Below are 21,564 nucleotides of genomic sequence, written 5' to 3' on the forward strand. Positions count from 1 at the left end.
TGCAAATATTTTCTCCTATTTTATAGATTGCCATTTCCTTTTGTTGATCGTTTTGTTTGCTGTGCAGAAAGGTTTTTTTTTGTTTGGTGTAGTCCCACTTGTTGATTTTTGCTTTTGTTTCCTTTGCTTTTGGTGTCATATCCAAAAAATCATTTCTAAGACCAATGTCAAGGAGCTTTCCCCCTATGTTTTCTTCTAGAAATTTTATGGTATCCAGTTTTATGTTTAAGTCTTTAATTCATTTGGACTTAATTTTTGTAAGTAGAAAAGACAGGGGTCCAATGTCATTTTCCTATGTGTAGTTCTTTAGTTTTCCCAGAACCATTTACTGAAGACAGTACCCTTTCCCCATTAAGCATTCTTGGCTCCCTTATCAAACAATAGTTGACCTTACATGCAGCACTTTATTTCTGGGCTTTCTACTTTGTTCCATTGGTCTATGTGTCTGTTTTTATGCCAGTACCATAATGTCTTAATTACTATAGCTTTGTAGTATAGTTTGAAATCAGGAAGTGTGATGCCTCTAGCTTAGTTCTTCTTTCTCAGGATTGCTTGTGACTATTCAGGGTCTTTAGTGATTTCATACAGTTTTTTGGTTTTTTTTTTCTATCTCTGTGAAAAATGCCATTGGAATTTTGGTAGGAACTGCACTGAATCTGGAGATGGCTTTGGGTAGTATGGACACTTTAACACTAGTAATTCTTCCAGCCCATGACCATGGGATATCTTTCCACTTTTCTGTGTGTCCTCTTCAATTTTCTTCATCAAAGGCATGTAGTTTCCATTGTACAGATCCTTAATTTCCTTAGTTCAATTTATTCCTAAGTCTTTTATTGTTTTTGATGCTGTTGTGAAAGGGATAGTTTTCTTTATTTCTTTTTCATTTATTTCATTGTTAGTGTTTAGAAACAAAACTGATTTCTGTATGTTGATTTTATGATCCAGCAATCCCACTTCTGGGTATGTATCCAAAGGAAATGAGAACAGGATATCAAAAAGATATCTGTGTAACCATGTTCATTGCAGCATTATTCACAATAGCCAAGATATGGAAACAAAAGTGTCAGTCAATGGATGAAGGGGTAAAGAAGTAAAGAAGTTGTGGTATATATATTCAGTTGAATATTTTCAGCCGTGAGATAGAAGGAAATCCTGCCATTTGTGATAACATGGATGGACTTTGGGAGCATTATGTTTAATGAGATAAGTCAGACAAAGACAAATGCTGTGTGGTACTACTTATATGTGGAATCTGAAAAAGCTGAACTTGTAGAAGCAGAGTAGAATGGTAGTTTACCAGGGGCTGGGGGTGGGGGAACTGGGAAGATGCAACTAGAAAGTGAATAAGTTCTGGAGCTCTAATGCACAGCATAGTGATTATAGCCAACAATACCATATATATTTCAAAATTGCTTTAAAAAAACTAGATCTTAAATGTTTTCCCACAAAAAAGAAATTACAATTATGTGGTGTGATAGAGGTGTTAAATAAAGCTAGGATGGTAATCATATTGTAATATATAAATGTATCAAATCACCAGGTTGTACATTTTAAGCTTAAACAATGTTTTATATAAATTATGTCTCAACTTAAAAATTTAAAAAGTACAGTGTGAGGGATCTAGGTTCAGGCTGGGACACAGTGGGTACTGGGGCGAGGGTAGGGCCTTTCCCTCCTGGTGTTATTTGTTTGCTCTCTGCTCCTCAATGCCCTGCTTGCTCTTTGGAGCCTCCTGTGGGGTCCTGTGTGCACCCTCCTGTGGATAGGGTGGCAGAGCAATGGGGCCAAGTGCCATCCTGGAGCTAGGTTACCTCACCCTCTAGGCTGCAGAGGGATGACACAGGATTAACAGCAGTTCATTGAACTACTGGGGAGAACAATTTTCATGAGAGTCTGTGCTTAAACTTGGAGAGGAATGTGTGGATGCAGAGAGATGGTCCTCGGGAGGGAGGGAAAGGGGACCCCTAGGCCAACTGCCCTGGACAGTAAGGGAAAAGACAAGGCTCAGATCCCGGGCTTACAACCTGCCCTTTTCTTAAACTACACCAAGGATGGTCTATACCAGGCTTGCAGGGGTCCCAACAGCTGAGCCCGTTTCCTGCCAGTGATTTTTCTTCCTGGCCCATGATTCCCAGCACTGTAGTCCGAGGGGCTTCTCTGGTCCCTCACAACAGCCCTTTGCAAACAGAGCTGAGGAGCACAGTGGGAAGGGAAGGAGCCTCCCTTGGCCCTCTCAGGAATTCCTGGAGGCCAGAGAAAGGCAGAGGCTGGGATGCAGGAGAGTTTGGAGCAATGTTACGTGGCAGGCATTGTGATAGGCACTCGAGGCGCGACAGTGATCTGAACAGGCGAACTCCTAACCCACAGGTAACTTACATCTGGTGGGAGAAGACAGGTAATAAACAAATACATACATATCCATGTAATATATTAGACAGTGTTGCTGTTACAAAAACAAAACAACATAAGGGAGGCTAGAGAATTATAGAGTAAGGTCGCTTAAAAAGGGTGTTCAGGGAAGGTGCACTGCCAACCCTGAACAAAGTGAGGGAGAGAGCCATGTGGGTATACGAGAGGAATAGTCCACACACATGGAGCAGCAAGCAAGTGTGAAGGCCTTGAGGATCAGCATGCCTACTGGCTGTCATGGGCACAGAGTAAATAGGGGGAAGAACTGTGGAATAAAGTCAAAGAGGTAGCAGCAAAGGTGCCACATCATGTAGGGCTGTGGAAAGAAATTTGGATTTTACTTAGAGTGCAGTGGAAAGCTATTAGAGGATTTGGGGCAAAGAAATGACATTTGACTTGCGTTTTAACAGCATCACTCTGGCTACTGATGGCAAATAGACCTTAGAGAGGTTAGGATATAAATAGGGTACCTGTTAGGAGGCAATTGTAATTATCCAAGTAAGAAATTATCCAAGATGGGGTGTGGGCCAGCACGGTAATGGGTGAAGGTGTTAACAGGTGGTTAGATGGTAGATATAATTTAAAGGAAGAGTTGGAAGGATTGGCTGAATGATTAGATATAAAAGAAAGAGAAGAATCAATTATGACTCTAAGAGTTTTCAAATAAGCAAGAGTAAAGATGCCAGTTCTAGAATCCTTTTGAGATGAGTTTTACCTAATGTGTATGTGTGTATAGGGTAGAGAGTGGACAGAGAGAGAGAGAGAGAGAGAGAAGAAGGGGCTCTTTCCAAGTGAGAAATAGCAGACCAAAGGCAAAGAAGAAAAATTGCAGGTCTTTTGTACCCAAGAGTCGACTCACCATTGTTGAACAAGGAAAATAGGACATTGTAAACAATCATGAATTGTGCCCCAAGTAGCTGGAGGCTTACTTTGCATTCTTCAGAGCATCTCTACTTGACATGAAATCCCTCCTACAACAAAAGGGACTCTGTAATTTGGGACTCTTATCTGGTCAGAATTATTCCTCAAAATTCTAACCCAGTAGTCAAAATATGAGGACAAAAGAGGTCTAGAATTATTATAGAAGCCCAGTACCATTTTCTAAGAAACTACTAGATGTGGAACTCAAACCTGTGGAATGCTTTTTTTTTTTTTTTTTTAAGATTTTATTGATTTGACAGACACAGTGAGAGAGGGAACACAAGCAGGGGGAGTGGGAGAGGGAGAAGCAGGCTTCCCGTGGAGCAGGGAGCCTGATGGGAGGCTCGATCCCAGGACCCTGGGATCATGACCTGAGCCAAAGGCAGACGCTTAACGACTGAGCCACCCAGGCGCCCCTGGAATGCTTTTAAAGCAGCTTTTAATGTCTTGTGAATGCTCAGTATTTCACCTTTGAAACCTGAGAGTTACCTTGTCACTCCATGGTCTTTGTATATTATGTCCAGTCTTAAAAGATTATAATTTGCAGTCAGCTGACTTAGGTTTGAATCCTAGTTCTATTGCATAAAACAATTATGATCTTAGGCAAATCACTTCACCTCTCTGAGACTTGATTTTATCATCTGAAAAACTGAGATAATAATGGCTATCTTATAAAGCTGTTATGAAGATTAAATGAAATAATCACCTCACATGAGCTAATGTATGTGACTTGCTGAGCACAGTGCCTAGCAGAAGACAGTGTGTGTATGTGTGTGCACATGCGCGTGTGTGTGTGTGCGTGTGCGTGTACGCATGCATGCGTGGGCGCACGCTCCCATCACTCATCTCCCTCTCCATGCTCACTTCAGTACTAATCCAGAAATACGTAACTTTGCATTGCGGTTACCACCCTGCCCCTCATTGCTTTTCTAGCCTCAACTTTCTTCCGGCCAAGTCTACTCTTCACCCCAAAATCATATAAATCCACTTGAAAGCACTCATGCTTATCCCCACCTTCTCCAAGCTCCTATAGTAGGTCCCTTCTGCTTTGTTCATTTTGTTCTTAATCCTATACTACCTTACACTTCTACTCAGTTGTTGTCTACTGAATTGTATGCCTCTGTAAGGTGAGCTTCTTGTCCTATATTTCTTTTGTCTCTCCATCCCACAGCTGGTCTCAGCCTTCTTAGTCATACCATTGGTCAGGTGTATGATCCTCCTCTGTACTTATAAATCTCTAATGTGACTCTTACATTACAGAAGTAATTCCTTAAAGTTGCCTTAATGGGAACAAAAGCTGCCACTCAAGGTCGCATCAAACATATTATTAACCTACAACAATCCAGATCCAGTAATAATACATCCATTGATTTACTCAACACATATTTCTCATTCAGCATACCTTCAAGGTACTGGGGATATAGCCATGCATAGGATAAAGTTTCTGCTTTCATGGAATTTATATTCTCCAGATTACATGTTAAAATAAGTTTCTTCTTTTTTTTAATGTTTCAAGCTTTTATTTAAATTCTAGTTAGTTAACATATAGTGTAATACTAGTTTCAGGAGTAGAATTTAGTGATTCATCACTTACGTAACACCCAGTGCTCATCACAAGTGCCCTCCTTAATCCCCATCACGCATTTAACCCATGCCTCTGCCCACCTCCCCTCCAGCAGCCCTCAGTGTGTTCTCTATAGTTAAGAGTCTGTTTTATCGTTTGCCTTCCTCTCTGGGAGTGGAGTGTTTTCCATATTACCTCCTGAGTCATACTATTTCTTTTTTTTTTCTTTTCCCTTTGTTCATCTGCTTGAGGTAAGCTTACTTGAAGTAAGCTTCTTTTGGAAATGATTTTGGCACTGTTTACTTCCAAGTATGTGTTCTACAAGATGGGAAAGTAAGGGAGTATTACCAGTTTCTAAGGAAATGGTACTTTCTTTGAAGTAGATCACTTATACAGAACTATTAATCTGTGATATTGTAAAACAAACAAAACAAACAAAAAAAGTTGAAGTGACTCCCCACCAACTCAGTGTTCAGCGTTAATCATTTAGTTTGATGGTATGTGTCTTAGTTCAGACTGCTATAACAAATTACCACAAACTGGGTAGCTTAAACAATAAGGGTTTATTTGCTATAGTTCTGGATGCTGGAAGTCCAAGATCACAGTGCCATCATAGTCGGATTCTGATGAGGACCGTCTTCTGGGTTACAGACAGCTAGCTTCTCATTGTATCCTCATATAGTGCAAAGAATGAGAGAGCTCTATGGGGTCTCTTTAATAAAAGCATTAATCCCATTCCTGAGGGCTCCACCCTCATGACCTAATCACCTCCCCAAGGCCCCACCTCCTAATACCATCGCATCCTAGGTTAGGATTTCCAACATACAAATTTTGGAAGGACAAAAACAATTCAGTTCATAACAATATGGCCAATCTGACTCAAAATATCAACTTTTTGTGGTAGATGATTACAAGGTGGCCCAAAAGTCCAGCTTTAGGATAAGGGAAGACTCTAACTCTTTAACCCAGAGGTGATTTCTTCCAATCTTTTTTTTAAGATTTATTTATTTATTTGAGAGAGAGAGAGAATGAGCAAGAGGGGAGAGGGAGAGGAAGAGAGAATCTGAAGCAGACTCCATGCTCAGCATGGAGCCCGACGCAGGGCTGGATCTCACTACCCTTAAATCGTGACTTGAGCCAAAACCAAGAGTTGGACACTTAACCGACTGAGCCACCCAAGCTCCCCTCTTCCAATCATTTTTAAAAAGTGGATGGAAATTTGCAAAAGTCTCTGTTAGAGAGACTGTGACAAACACCATGATCATAGTGCCTCTACAGGTCATTTCATAAAACAAGTAGTCATGGTCACTATGAGATCCTTCTCAGGAAGCCAGCTACCCCCACTGTGACTCATCACACACTTACATTTTACAACACGGTGCTCATTGTGAAGTCTAGGTCTTTGAAATCAGGTCAGCTTTAAAGACATTCTTTGTGGAAGAATGTATTTGACATTGAGCACTCTACCTTCACAGAGGAGTTAAAAGTTGAAGCACAGAAAGGACATCCATAGGAACAAGAGAAGGGCTGCTGCCTCTGCAAGTCTTTCTTCTTTTACACCTAACGAGATTTTTTTGTAGTTGTTTCCCAGGGCTCCATGCTAAAGTACAAATATCTGTGGAAGGAGATTTTATCTCCTAGTATTTTGGGTTGATGAAGACAGGCTACCGACATCCACGCTTTGCCAAGAGATTTGGAGGACACTCCAAACAGCCAATCTAGTTTACAGATTTCTCACTGTGTGATAGGAATGTTCGGTGGCTTGAGGAAAAAGGACTGGGGAGAATGACAGGAATACATGATGGTTATGTTTCTTCTCAAGAAGTAATGAAAGGGAGATAGTGTTAGCCTTTTTGGTAGAGTACTAGAAATACACATGGCGGTAATCCTTACTCCTGCCTACCGAAATGGAAACTGGCACTGGTAGCTGATACCATCCGTGGTCAGGAAGGAGGTTCCACAGATGGGTCATAGAGTTCACAGAAAGCAGTTTCAGATTTTCATTTGGTGATTGATTTGCTGTTTGGCTCCATTGAATTCATCCTGAGTGGTATGAGCAGTATCTTTTGGTATTCACATCTATGAGGCAGGTAGCTGGAAATGTGGAGATTTGATTTAATGTAAGGTGAAAAGTAAAGGGAAAAAAAGGCTTAGCCACCTTACACGTACAGATAGCACAGTAAATAGGTGAGGGATGCATTTGTAAGTGCAACTTAAATAAAGTTAATAAAGCCAGCACAATCCATCTAGAAATGTGGATCAGAGTCTCACTCTTTTACCCCATTAAGGCATTAATCCTGTCTGTCCCATTACTGCCCCAAAGGGTGCTGAGATAATGAATGTCCTAATATATATAGAAATCTTGTAGAAACTCCAGAATCAGGCAACCAGATAAATGCAAGAGGAAGCATAGTGAATTTCCTTTGAGGTATCTGATTCCTTGTTGCCTTGCAAGAGTTCAGTGGTGAGCCATTCACTCGCCAAGGAGCCCTTTACTCTCTCTGGCTCAACATGCTCTTAAGTGTCATTTTTATATCAACCATATGAGAAAGTGGAGTGTTTTCCATATTACCTCCTGAGTCATACTATTTCTCCAGTCCTATGCCAGTCAGGTTTTTCTGGTTGTTATTCATGTACTTCATTTTCCTGAAGCTTGTCTCCCCTTCATTATAGGGGATGTGTTTGAGAGGTCATGTCTAAATGGCCTGCATTTAGAAGCATGGGAAAATTCTCCAAACATTTAATTTAGACAATTATACCTATATACTAGAAGGCTGAAATTCATATGAAAAAAACAGGAAATTTTCATCTGCTATCTTGCCACAACTAAGGAATCATTCCTTTTCCTTTTGGGGAAGGAAGTTGGCTTTAAAAATTAGTTGTAGCCTTGTTGCAAATCTGACATGGGTCATGGAGTACTTCCGTAAAAATGGCAGAGAAGTGGACAAAATACAAAGAGAAATACAACAATATTACAGGAACTTGAGACATGAGTTCCTCATCCTCCACCCAAAAATACATTTATAAAGCACAAATATATTGTTTGACTCTGCCAGAATATACAACTTCCAAGCCATACCAGCAAAATCAATTGTGTAGGTACATCTGGAAATTCCATTATCTGGAGACTTTGGAGTAGTATGTAATACACCAAAGCAGAAATTCACTATCTGCCAAAGAATTATTAAGTCTTCCTAACAAAGATCTTAGGCGAGAGTTTGGATTATTAAGTCCAGAGCCTAGGAACCTGGGAACATGAAGTTTCCAGAGGAAATAATGACAGAGAACATACCAGCCAGAGACACCCTGTCATGAAAAATGGGTTGCTGGTACCAAAGATTAATGGCCACATACATTTTCTTTCATTCTTACCTCAGTTGTTGAAGGACATTTTGATGTCTCTTATGTTGCTATTAGTATCCTTCATGAGTAATCACTCCACACCTTGTGATCATGTGTCACCCCTGGATTTTTTTGAGACACACAGACCGGATACCTCGTTTCTTCCATCATCCCTGTCATCACCTCAAATTTTAAACATGAAAGAACCTAATAACCTCTGCTCCGCACTTCTTGTTCTAATCCTGACCTTGAAACATGGTTGTCTTCAAGTAAGAATAATGGAAAAGATGTCAAGCCATGCCCATCTGAATTCTTTGCTTTAGAAATCAAAACAAAACAAAAAGTAGTCATCCACAGAGTGGAGAAAAGGAAACGTGACAGATTAGAATCCAGATTTCAGGCTAAGAAAGGATTTCTTGGATAGTAATTTAATAATGTTCAAGGACCTGAAACTTTGAGAAAATACAACATGAATTTCTCTGTCATTTTCTGAAAGTTATTAAGCAATATACATTTTTCGGGCGCCTGGGTGGCTCAGATGGTTAAGCGTCTGCCTTCGGCTCAGGTCATGATCCCAGCGTCCTGGGATCAAGTCCGCATCGGGCTCCCTGCTCAGCGGGAAGCCTGCTTCTCCCTCTGCCTCTCTCTCTCTCTCTCTCTCTCTCTGTCTCTCATGAATAAATAAATTAAAAAAAATCTTTAAAAAAAAAAGCAATATACATTTTTCACTCCCAGTTTCTTATTTTGCAAAAACTGGCTATTCCTACAGATAGAAGTAACCAAGTTTATTCACAAAAGACTTTCTTAAAAGTGTATCCACCTGGACACAACAACTACAGCTGCCCTTACCCCACCTAAATGTCCTGCCCCTCCCCCCCGCATCTCGTTCTACTCTGTTTTCCTCCTGTACTTTGGTCGTAATGAACTTCTGTTGGCTCCTCTGTTGCTTCATCTTCATTGTCAGATCAAACCTCCTTTGCCTGTACTATTTCCTTATATCCGCATTGTATTGTGTCCTTTTTCTTACCCCTCTGGCATCCATCAGATCTGGAAGCTTTCTGTCACTTTACACATCTTTCTCTGATGCCCGTATCTGATTCCTGTTCCTTCCTTGAGCCGCTCGCACGAGAACCAGAATTTATTACTGTCTTAGCACACCTTACCTTACGTTCTTACTTTTTGTTTATCTCCCTTTCCTCTGCCCCAGATGATAAACTTATTTCATTAGAGAAATATGCCAACACAAAACCGACAGCTTCCCCATTTGATCTTATCTTGCCTCAGAATGTGTGTGTGTGTATATATATATATATATATATACTCCCCCCCACCCCGTTTTAAAAATACTTTAACCATTGCTCTTAGGTTAATCTCCAGAATTGTTAACGTTATCTTCTGGGCCCCACAGGGGCAGGACTCTTCATTTCTGCACGGACCTTGTGCCCCCCTTACCAAGCACACTGGCTACTCCCCACCGCTTTGTTTCACATGGAAAAGTTGGATTTATCTTTCACGTTTCTGGGCCTGGCCTAGTAAACATCACCAATGTGTGCAGGGCTCAGTGAGGGCCTCCTCATATTTCACACATGTGGCACATTTCCTAGCCAGAGTTCAGTTATTATCTGGGTGATTATCTTTTTAATATCCATCTCCTAGCTATGCTATCAGCTCCAGGGGACAGTGGCTCTGGCTCTCTTCCTCAAGAAACATTTGTGGTGACTCTATCTGGGCCAAACTGGAGCCAGTGTGGGAACGGTGAATAAGTTAGGAAAATATGCAAGGGTTGGGAAATAACGCCAGACCCGGGTGGAGGGCAGATCCTAAAAGATCTTAACTGCCACGAGTATAAACACTCTATACTTTATCCCGGAAGACAGTGAAGATTCATCAAATGTTTCAAAGCTGAAGTGATCTAATAATCTTGTGTTTGAAGGAATGAATCTGGCAGCAGGTTAGAGATTTCATCTCTAAGCAAAAAGACTATTATAGTAGATTATAAAAAAGAAAATGATTACTTATGTCTTCTGTCCCCATGTGCACATCCCTTTGGCTCTGTGGCTTTACCATTCTTCTTATCCTAAGACTTTCAATATGAGTTTGACCACGTGACTTGCTTTGACCTATGGGGCATTAGCAACTGCGACTCACGCATTTGCATGCTGGCGTTTGCCGGAGGCCTGGCTGGGAAGCCAGAAATCCCCAAGTGAGGTAGCTTAACGAAGCAGTGAATTTCACCCTTGTATTAAACTTTCTCTTTGCTGCTGTTAACATGCATAACCCCCTCCCCCTCAAACCACCACTATTAGAAATCTCACTTTAGCAAACAATCCTCAGCGATGTGCCCTAGAATCTAGAGGTGGGAGGAGGCATATGTCCTGTGACTTCATTTCTCAGGAGGTGGGTTCCAGCATGCATTATGGCTGCAGATTTGAGAATCACTATGCTAAGTTTCACGGATCAGTGAGTGAACAGTTCACTCAGCCTGGGGAGTTAATGAGCACCACGGAGGAAGTGACATTTAGCCAGGTATGCAAAGGAAGAATAACTATTCATCAGGTAGAAAAGTGCAGGAACGGTATGTCAAACAAAGAGTAGAATGTGCCAAGTCAAATATTGCATCCCAAATGACTCGTTTTAAATGGTCATCTCTTTTCTTTTTATACAACTGAACATACTCTCTGATATTCTAGATCATGCTGGCAGAACCCTATCACCCTCAAGGAAATCTATAGAATTTACTTTGCGGTGTCTACAGTTTATAGAGAGATCATAGAAATAAATTGGCAGGATAATCATTGCCTTTCCTCAAAATAGTCTTCATTTTCAGAAACCAGCCTGAAACATGACGAAGTCATTTTCCTGTGAATCTCATGCCCCAGAGCAGGTCTCATGCAGAAAACAATAGGCTCTGATGGTTGTTTTATTTGCATTCACCGTCAGTTTCAGTAACTCTAGAATCATGTTAACTTCATGAAATTGAATCTAATTCTGATTATGCAGTCCTGTTCCTGAGCCTCTTGTGAAAATCCTGATATCGATCAAGATCTAATGCATGTTCCCCTGCTTTTTGAAAGTTCATGTTGCCACTTTACTTTTACCGAAAAAACATTAGTATCTGTTTTCGCTAAGTGAAAGAAATCCAATGAGGATTTTAGCTTTTCTGAAAAAAAGAAAGAAAGAAAGAAAGAAAGAAAGAAAGAAAGAAAGAAAGAAAGAAAGAAAGAAAGAAAGAAAGAAAGAAAGAAAGAAAAAGAAAAAAAGAAAGAAAAAGAAAGAAAAGGTGTAAAGCAAAAGAGCGTTCAGCATTTGCTTCGCAGTGAGCATTGCAGAGGCAGTGCGCACCCTCAGCAGAGAGAGGGGCCCCGCCACACTCTTCCAGGGGAACTGCACTCAGCATGTCAGCATCCAGCCGCCAGAGCTGTGAATGGTGTTTGTGAGCATATCTGTGAGCAGATAGATGGCGGCTGGATTATCCCCATTTATTTTGTGCATTTGTTAGCAAGAGATGCCCTAAGATGTCAGAAAAGCCAAAGAGAGGTTATCTTTTAGGTCTGGGCATGCTCAACCTTTTTTCCCTATAAATTAATGGCATATGCTTCTTCAGTTATACCATTTTGGCTTATGGAAGGTTTCCTAGGAATGCTCTACTTCTGGATAGCAGGGGGGAGCCTGTACCTGGTTCTCATCCATACAGAATTTTTGGCATTTTCCTTAACGCACACACGTACTCCCTCACACCTAAACACAGAGTAAATAAGTCTCTGAAGGAAATTATTGCCTTAAAGTGCTTTTGTAATTCATTTCAATAGAGCATATGGAACACTTTTCCCCACACATAATAGGATTAATCTTTAAAAGCATCATCTTCTACAAGCAGGTGCAAACCTTTGTCTGCCCTCAGGGAAAGACCAGCCAATGAGAGATTATTCTGGTGAGGTAATGCTTGTTAACTTACTCTCTTGCAGACATGATTGGGGAAGATGCTTTTCAGAGCATCAAACATATTGAATTTAACTCTTTCTCACATGACTAATTTTAGCTCACAAGCCACTTCCGACGCTTCGTAAACATGTCATGTAGGACAGCCCTGAGATAGTTATGCAAAATCACTAGACTAGAGAATTTCTTTTGAGCACTGGCATCTGTACCCACTGGCATTTGCCAATGATAATTCCCTACCTTTCTTGAGAAATCAGTACTTCCACATCCTGGTTCTTATGTAAATAAACGATACATTAACCCTAGCCAGTGGCAGATAAACTTATATTTCTTTCTCAGATATAGATTCTCCTGAAAATCAAATCAAAATGGATAGAGACTTTATAGGAGTTTTTTTTTCCGTCATACTCATCACAGTTGACTTCTCGTGACTGTATACAAACTTAATTCTCATATTCACCCACTTTGTTTCAAAGATTAAAAAAAATATTTGAAACAGTGTTTGAATAGCCAGGTATGTTCATAGTGATATAATCTTCTGCTTAGTGAGTAATGTACGGGGCTCCGTTGATGCAACTGAATGCTTGCGAATGTCCAGGGAAGCCGTAGCCGGGGCTAGGGCAGCCACTACCCATCACATAGTGTATTTCTGTGAAGTGGTGGGCAAGACAAGATAAATGTGTGTTACTTTCTAGCAGTAAAGTGTGCAAAAAAGCAGGCCCAAGCTACAGATTTCAGACAGGTGTGGTTTCATGCAACAGCTCATTCATTCCCCATCCCTCTCCCTTCATCCCAAACCTCAGTTTTTTTGAGCAAAAGAACACAAGAGTAAGCATATTGTGAAAAATCCTAATTTGGAAGAGGAGTGTCATGATACCTGAGCACACCAGTGGTTTATCTGATCTGACCCCCGGGAAGAAAGCAACTCAGACTGCTCAGCCAGCTGTGCAATTTGAGGTGCTGTATGTAATTCAGAGATGATGAGCTGTGAGTACTTGGAGTAAAAATGTAGGAAAGTTACTTTATTAGAACTTTCTTCCTTGTTTCTTTTTTCAGACTCTCCTCCAAACCCTTTGAGAAAACTGCATTAATTTTTGGCACATGAGCCTTTCTTGGGACTTTTCTACTTATTCGGGTCATGGTAATACGGTTGCATTGGGATGGGGTGGAATTCTGGAGCGGTAGAATGTTTCAAACATGGCTGTAAATCGTGTCTCTACCATATAAGGGAGTGGTAAGTCACTCTAACTTCAGGGAGACACACTTTCTCCATCTATTAAAATGAAATAACAATCCCATAGGAATTTTTAAAATCATATTTATAAAGTTCTCGGCAAATAGCAGGTATTCAACTGATAGTGGCTATGGTTATCACTATTTTTTTTTTCTTTTGGTTATCACTGTTTTTTTTACATATGCATAATTCCAAGCCACTTTACCTTTCAAAGTTGAAAACCACATTATATAAAATGACTATTTACCCATAGCAGATTCCCTGACATGATGAATTTTATCTACCTTTTGATTGTGAAATGAACCATTCTGTTTTCCATTGAAGATTGAGTTCGTACTTGGTTCTGCATTTACCATAACATCCAGTCGTCTTTTATTTTTACCCACTGATATTTCAAAGTCAGTACTTTACAAATATATGATTTTAAATACTATCAGAATAAAGAGTAGTAGCATAGTACATTTCTTCTAGAGATGCGTTGATATTTTAAGGGCATGGCTTTTCCAATTCTATAGTAAAGATCCTGGAAGGTAGCTTGAGGTTTTCAGTGAATTAGCTTGAACGAAATTGTTTGTATCCACTGACACGTTCCTGCAAATTGATTTTAGATTTTAAATTTCAAGGGCTAGGAATACCTGGGTGGCTCAGTCGGCTAAGCGTCTGCCTTCGGCTCAGGTCGTGATCGCAGGGTCCTGGGATCGAGCCCCGCATCGGGCTCCCTGCTCCTCGGGGAGCCTGCTTCTCCCTCTCCCTCTCCCTCTGCCTGCCGCTCCCCCTGCTTGTGCGCTCTCTCGCTCGCTCTCTCTCTCTCTGATGAATAAATAAAGAAAATCTTTTAAAAATAAAAATAAAAAAATAAATTTCAAGGACTATTTAGTTCACTGTATCAGAATTTACTGAATGCCTGACCTGTACATGGAGAGACTCTAAGGTTAAACCCAGTGGTGACAGCCCCAGCTGTGAAGTCCTGGCTGCTCCCATCCAGGTGCCAGTGCCAGGTTAACAGGACAGACACCACAGTGTGTTCATGTTCATAACAGAGTTATGTAGAAAGTTACTGGAAACACACAGGTGGTGGGGCTTTTAATTCAACATTGGAGGGGTGAGTTTTTGAGAAAAATTATAGCCAGGTAACATTTTATTGACTTTTAAAGAATAATAAGGATATTCTTATTTGGATAAAATAGAAGAGTATTCCAGGTAGAAGGAATAGCTAGAGCAAAGGAGGAGAGGATTGCTAATTCATAGCTATTTGTGGAATGGCTAGTGACCTAGCCTAGTGTTTGACATTGGATGGAAGGGTGGCGAGGGAAAAGGAATGTTCGTGTGCAGAGGGGCTTTTTGGAAAACTAATCCGTTACTGTCCGAATCATAAGTATTCTTTATCTTGTCTCTTTTACGCACCATGAGAGGATTGATAATACATACTAGCTGGATTTTTTTACTTTTTTGTGCTGTCTTTAAGCTTACTTGTACTTAAGCAAAAGAATACTCTTCCTTTGCCCTTCCTGTGATTAAAAAAATTCTAGTGTACTATTAAACCTCAAATAAGGTAAGTGTGAATTTTACAAACCCTATTTCAAGAAGGCAATATAAATGGTACAGAAAATAATCCTTGAGATCTAGAAAACATCTGTTAGTTTTGCTTCCTATAGAAGCATACCTGAGCAAACTTGTAAAAGGCCATCCATCTAAATAACGTGTGACAATAATGTCAGAGTATGCATTAAAGAAGTATTGTCGATGCTAACTTTGTGAAAGAGTTATCTGAGAAAACGTCATTGTTCATATTCACATGGTGAAACATAAAACCAGCCCGTCAAAGCATGGGGCCATTCACGTGTAATAATGTGGGTGTGAAAACATTCTTAAATAAAACTTCCTGAAAGTTCTCTGTCATTTTCTTTGAGTCTACTCACTGAATAAGAAGTCTGCATACCTTAGAACAGGACTATGTGTATATGCTCAGTAATTCAAATATGTTTCGTGACTTTTATTAGACGTGCACTGGAATGTGTTATCCACACATAAGTGACGCTGTTGTTAAAACAGGAATTTATCAATTTAACAAATGGTGTGTGCTGAACTGTCTATATCTTGTTCCCCCTTTGTGACGAGTATCATGTATTTCAGAAGTAGTTAACTGGAATTACAGGTAGTGGGGTCCCTCATGGGTTATAGATTTTCATCATGTAAAACCAACTGCATGGAGATTCAACCTACTTCTTAGGCTGATTAGATAACATACACAGGATTGTTTGCCTAAGTGTGTGAGTGTTTATAGGCTACCTCATTCTAAAAATGCTTTGAGGTTCTTGGATTTATATGTGTAATGCAGAAAAATCCACTATATTCCCTTAAATTCATTAAACAAAGAGGCTGTTAGACTCCTGGGGCTCTCACGCCATGGCAGCCTGTGTAAGCAAACCAAAATCTAAGCCTATAAATGCCCCAAGGTTACAAAATCAAAACCTGAGGACAACCAGTCACATACAGCCAATTAGGCTTTAAGTGATAGCCGATCCACAATGACCTTGCTTTGTTTCCACCTCTTAAGAGTCTCTCGCCAGCTCCTCGTTGGTGGAGCACTGCTGACCACTTCCAGTTCGCTGCTGTCCAATTCAGATTGATAAATGCCCAAATAAACTCTTAAAAACTTGTGGGGTGCATGGCTGGCTCAGTCGGTAGAGCATGCGACTCTTCCTTTTTTTGAAGATTTTATTTATTTATTTGACAGAGAGAGAGAGAGAGAGAGACAAGAGAGGGGCAGAGGAAGAGGGAGAAGCAGGCTCCCCGCTGAGCAGAGAACCCGATGTAGGGCTCAATCCCAAGACCCTGGGATCATGACCTGAGCCGAAGGCAGACGCTTAACCCACTGAGCCGCCCAGGCACCCTGAGCATGTGACGCTTGATCTCAGGGTTATAAGTTTGAGCCCCATGTTGGGTGTAAAGATTACTTAAAAAGAAATCTTTAAAAAAATGTTTTATATGCCTCAGTTTATCTTTTAACTAGTTATTTAAAAATACGAAATTCTCAGAAAATTGTAAAAATAAAGACGGCTTTCTGTTTTCTCCATCAGCTGTTAAGAAGAAGGCTAGCTTTATCACTCCGGTTCCAGGAGGTGTGGGACCCATGACGGTGGCAATGCTTCTGAAGAACACCCTTCTGGCAGCTAAAAAACTCATTTACTAGGTCACATGAAAGAATAAGGCAAAATGAAATCATGCTATTTATTTATTTGACAAAGGGCAAACACCTTTATATTTTACTACAAAGCTATTTATTTCTACATTGTATTTATTTTTTCATGGATGGAATCGTTGTGGATCAGATGATTCATACAACCTGACTCATTTCCTGCTAACAGATTTTGAGTTTTAGGGGGAAAAAAAGGAAAAACAAACAATTCCAATGAGAACTTTGGTAGCACTGGTTTATTTTGTGAATAGTATTTGTTCGTAATGTTAAACAATAAAGGGCTCATAATAAATGAATATATTTTTGACACAAATATCACACACAGTATGTTTTCAGCAAACGTCTTGTGAGCCAAATGGGCGCCCTTGTAAAATGTAATTTAGGTTTTGACATAAGCAGGCTCAATTTTTATATACTTTATGTTTATCATATGCTGATAAAATATTAAAAGTAAAATCTTGATCTCATGTATCTCCCAAGTGGACCCTACGAGGCATCTTAATGAGAAATGACACTCTATTCAAGGAAAGAAAAGTAAACAAAGAAGGCAAAAAAAAAATGCAGTGCTGCTTAGAAAGGTAATGATCATTTCAAATTGTGAATGACTACTTGCCATAGTAAAAATGTAATAAGAATATGTTAGGTTTACATGTGATTTCTTTCTTCTTCTGGAAAAATATTTGGATAATACCTTTCCCTTGAGGAATAATGGAAAGGCCAAAACCAATCATATAAAACAAAACTGTGGTTGTGTTTTCCCACAAATATTAGAAAAATATGGTATACTATGAGCAAGGATTTCATTAAAGAATGAATTTTAGGTTTGTTCACAGATTCGGAAATTAATAGGAAAATATGACACTTACAATGTGCCAAAGCTAAACCTTAGGCTATAACTAAAAATCTACTGCATTTTTGCCCACAGTTCTTCCCTCTTCTGTTATGGCAATTGGCTCTCAGAGTAGATGTCATATTTCTAACACAATCTAAACTAGGAAATACACATGAATGTCAGTTGAAGGCTATTTTGAGACTACCCTAAGTACTTGATTGTATTGTTTTCATGCCCAATCCCGGTGTGTGTTTATGTACCAACAATGATTCTTACCCAGTGCATGTTTTTACCAGTGTGTGCTCCCGATCAATTGTGTGAAAATAGACTAGATACTTATAATTAATCATATTTTAACTGTATAATAAAAGCAATTTGAAGAATACCTGTCTTCTTTTTTCCTTAAGATATTTATAACTTTTTTGTTCATATATTTGTTACCTATTTCTTTTTTTTTTGTGGTTTCAAGTTTTTATTTAAATTCCAGTTAGTTAACATACAGTGTAATATTAGTTTCAGGAGTAGAATTGTTACCTCTTTGCTTACTGCATGCTGGGGAAATGTACTAGTTTCTTAAACATGCAGGAAAAGGTTCTATAGCCCATTTCAAATTCAGTCCAGACCAATCTTTGTCTGATAACCCCGACAGAAGTTTAAATTCAAAGCTCCCAAGCAAACATTTCAGAAAGGGCCTATTTTATTCTTAAGGGCCCCAAATTTCCCAAACAGACAAAATGACCCAAAATACATGTGCATGGAAACGGTGAAGTCTGCAGTTTTGAGCCCACCATCCCCAACCCCTCAAAGTACAGGAGGAATTATTTTGGGAAGGTTTCTGCCCTTTGGCTAGGCTAAAATTCAGGAGGGAATCTTTCTAGAGACTAAAATACTGGAAAAGAAAAATTGTTCTGACATTTGTTAAAAATGATAAGGAAGACTTTATCCAAGATCAAGACTATTGCAATAGAGAAGATTGAACTTAACTCCAAATACAGCAAAGACAGCTATGGATCTACATCCAATGAGCAGAGTAAGGGGATCAGTAGGTAGAAAATTAATATAGAAGGAAATTGATTATATATCAAGGGTAGGGGGGATTCTTGCTAAACTAGCTTACCAGGATTCTTGCTGAAGACAGGCCAGATATCAAGGGTGGGGCATGGGAACATGATCAGATATGGGGGGGTTGGTCTCCATAAACTGACTTAGCAGCATTCTTTGCTAAAACTGGGCTCAGCGGGCCTAGTCGAGAAGAAGACTCAGAGGAGTCTGACTGGAGTCCAGTTGAGAAGGAAGCCTTTGTCAACACATAAAGGAGATAAAATTGGTTCGTTGGTACCATGACTTTATTTATGGATATTTGGGGTGAGTCAAAGATAGACATATGACAGCCATGCAGAGGGGCTTTGGAGAAGTAACTTTCCTTCTCCTGCAATTATCTATAAAAGGGACCCTGAAGAATGAAGGGGGATTGAACAATAATACAAAGGTATGGAAGTGAGAATGAGTTTGGCATGTATATATGAAAGCAAGAGTCAGACTAAAATGAATGGTGTGTGTTGGAGAGTGGTGGAAATCCAGCTGAATAAGTATGCAGAGATAGATTTAGAGAGTGCCTGGATAATTCAGACCATGTTTGGTGAATTAGGAGAATTGCGGTTAGAGCCTAGAAGATATTATCATTGATTAACATGAGAAAGTTATAAAGCGGAGCTGATTTTGGAGAAGAGATTATGTTCAGTTTAAGAGTGTCAGGTGATGACATAATACATGAAGTCCTGATATAACATCAGTCTGGGAAGAGACTAGTGATGAAAATCTAGGACTCAGTACCGTGTACTAACCACTAAATCCCTGACCTTGTTGACCATTCTTCACACCCCGTGTCTTTCTACTCTTGCTCAATAGCAACGGCTGTCCTTAAGAGAGCACCCAGCGTGTGCTACATGCTTTATTTTTTTGTTGTTATGGACAATCTCCATTTGAAAGATGAGGAAATTGGCCCTTGGGGTTATTAAAAAGCCTCAGCCAGGGCCAAATGGATAGTGGACGTGGAATTCAAAACAAGGTCTGGATTGCTGTGAGCCAGAGCTCACTCTCTTGTCATTACACCACGCTGCCTCCCTCAGTGCCTTCTCCCACCTGGAATCCTTTCTCTTATTACACATCTAAATCTTCCTTGTTATTCCAGGTTCACTTCAAATGAAACTCATCCATGAAAACTGGCATGAGTCCCACCCCTGAACTCCCACAGCCATTTCTGCACACATTCATGGCCCTTCTCAGTCCCTACCCAGTTCTGTATGTGCTTTCCTTAACTCCCTTCAGTACCCTGAAGTCAGGGTCCATGCATGATTTGTCTATTTGCCTTGCTAACACCACATCCAGCCCAGGGCCATGGATGTTGCAAGCGTTCAATACTGAGTGAGTGAATGAATGAATGGCAGCTGCATCCATGAGAATTACAGAATAAGTTTAGAGAGAGAGAAGGCCATGGACTGATGACCATTTCCCACCAATATCTAGCAACAGATTTTTGTTGAGCTAGTGAGAGAGCAAGAAAGAAGGCAAAGAAAGAAAGGGAAGGGAGGGGAAAGGAAGACTTTCAGAGATGCTTATGACAAGAGGAGAGAGACGAGTAAATTAAAGAGACAGAAAAAGTGGCAGAAGGGAAGAATGACGGTGGAGTGTTCTTAGCCTTCTTTCCCCTTTCTCTTTCCAACATGCTCCAGTGTGTACCAAGAATGAGTGAAGATATCAGTGAGGCCACCTTACAATGCCCCTTCCCCCATTCCTCAGGACTGGGAAGGGACTTTTTGTGAGAGAATTGAGGAAGGGAACGCAGGCGACTCTCTTAAAGAGTTTAAGTGGGATCCCTTAGTATGAGTCCCAGAGGAAAGACGCATGTGGGCTGACTAGAGCTATTTTCTGGTATAAGTCTTTATTAGGAAAGTGGTAGGTGAGTTTCTGTGTTATGTGGCCTAATTCACCAGAGTGGGGAAACATCAGGAAAGAGCACAGGCCATTCTTCTCAGCCCAAATGTGAGTGAAAGCCACAGTTGATTTAATATTTAGATTCTTAGGATAGAGGTAATGGATTTAAGGTTTGATTTTAGGAGATAAATCAGAGAATTCCTCTGAGATCAGTGTACGGATTCCTCCTGGAGAACACAGCTGGGGAAGTAGAAAGGACATGTGACCTGGAATCCAAACACAGATTCAAGTCCTGACTGTAGGGCATATCCTTTAGTGCGTCACTCTTTTGAGTCTCCATTCCTCAGTTGTCATAAGGGAAGAGAAATAAGGCCTCTTGTTTATTTCTTTATTCACTCAAGATGGATTCATTAGGTATATACCATACGTTAGGCACTGGATTTGTTGGGGCCAGGATTACTGAAGAAATAACTGGGAGGTGATTGAAAGCCTTCTGCAAAATGCAAAGCAGTATGCAAACTCTAGTTAACAGTTAACAGCCAAGATGGCTGTTGTACTATGTACCCGTCTTACAAATAAAGATATTTAACATTAGTCCTAGTATGTCCCTCCAACGATTGCAATTGGTCATAATGGTTTATTTAATCCTTTGCAAATGTTTTTCTTCTTGAATTCACAGCAGTGGTGCAGAGGATGACTGTTTGACTTATAATTCAAATATTATTTTCCTGGGAAAAATATTATCCAGAAATTGTCTTAATAATGAACAGTTAAAAAAAAAACCCACAAAAGTAGAAATACAAAATGTAGTCTCATTTAAAGTGAGCCAAGTGCTGTATATTCTTTTAACTTTAAAATGATGACTCCTGTGGTGATTGCCCAAGTTATAATGAGTTCAACAAGCTCATTCTTGTGTGATTTCTGAAGCCAAATTCATATTTCAATAGTGAAAGAGATCCTTTCTGGTAAACCAAATTTGCTGGATGGACACAAGGCAAATGATAACCTATCTTGACTTAAACAGGTTTTCAAGGTCCAGAAAATATGAGCAATTGAAATTCCTGGTAGAAAGGCAGGACACCTCAGTAAAACATGTTTATATAAGTTCTTTATAATAATTTGGGGCAAGTGAAAATTTATGGAACCTTCTACAGTCACAAAATCTAACAGCAATAATCACATCTTGGCCT

The 21,564-nt window shown here is 39.9% G+C and overlaps 1 protein-coding gene across 3 annotated transcripts in view; it reads left to right on the forward strand.

Annotated features, from left to right (window-relative positions):
* MTHFD2L (methylenetetrahydrofolate dehydrogenase (NADP+ dependent) 2 like) overlaps positions 1-17,804 on the forward strand; it is a 134,877-nt gene extending 117,073 nt beyond the window's left edge. For 2 of the 3 annotated variants that reach the window (XM_027600648.1, XM_027600649.1), the window contains one exon: positions 16,490-17,804. In XM_027600648.1, coding sequence (XP_027456449.1) covers positions 16,490-16,602 — 113 coding nt within the window. In that variant the 3' untranslated portion in view covers positions 16,603-17,804. The remainder of the gene's footprint in view (positions 1-16,489) is intronic. The other variant, XR_003521091.1, reaches the window with a different exon arrangement.
* Positions 17,805-21,564: the final 3,760 nt, after the last annotated feature.

The sequence above is a fragment of the Zalophus californianus genome, chromosome 2, assembly GCF_009762305.2.
Source record: "Zalophus californianus isolate mZalCal1 chromosome 2, mZalCal1.pri.v2, whole genome shotgun sequence".
Lineage (NCBI taxonomy): Eukaryota > Metazoa > Chordata > Mammalia > Carnivora > Otariidae > Zalophus > Zalophus californianus.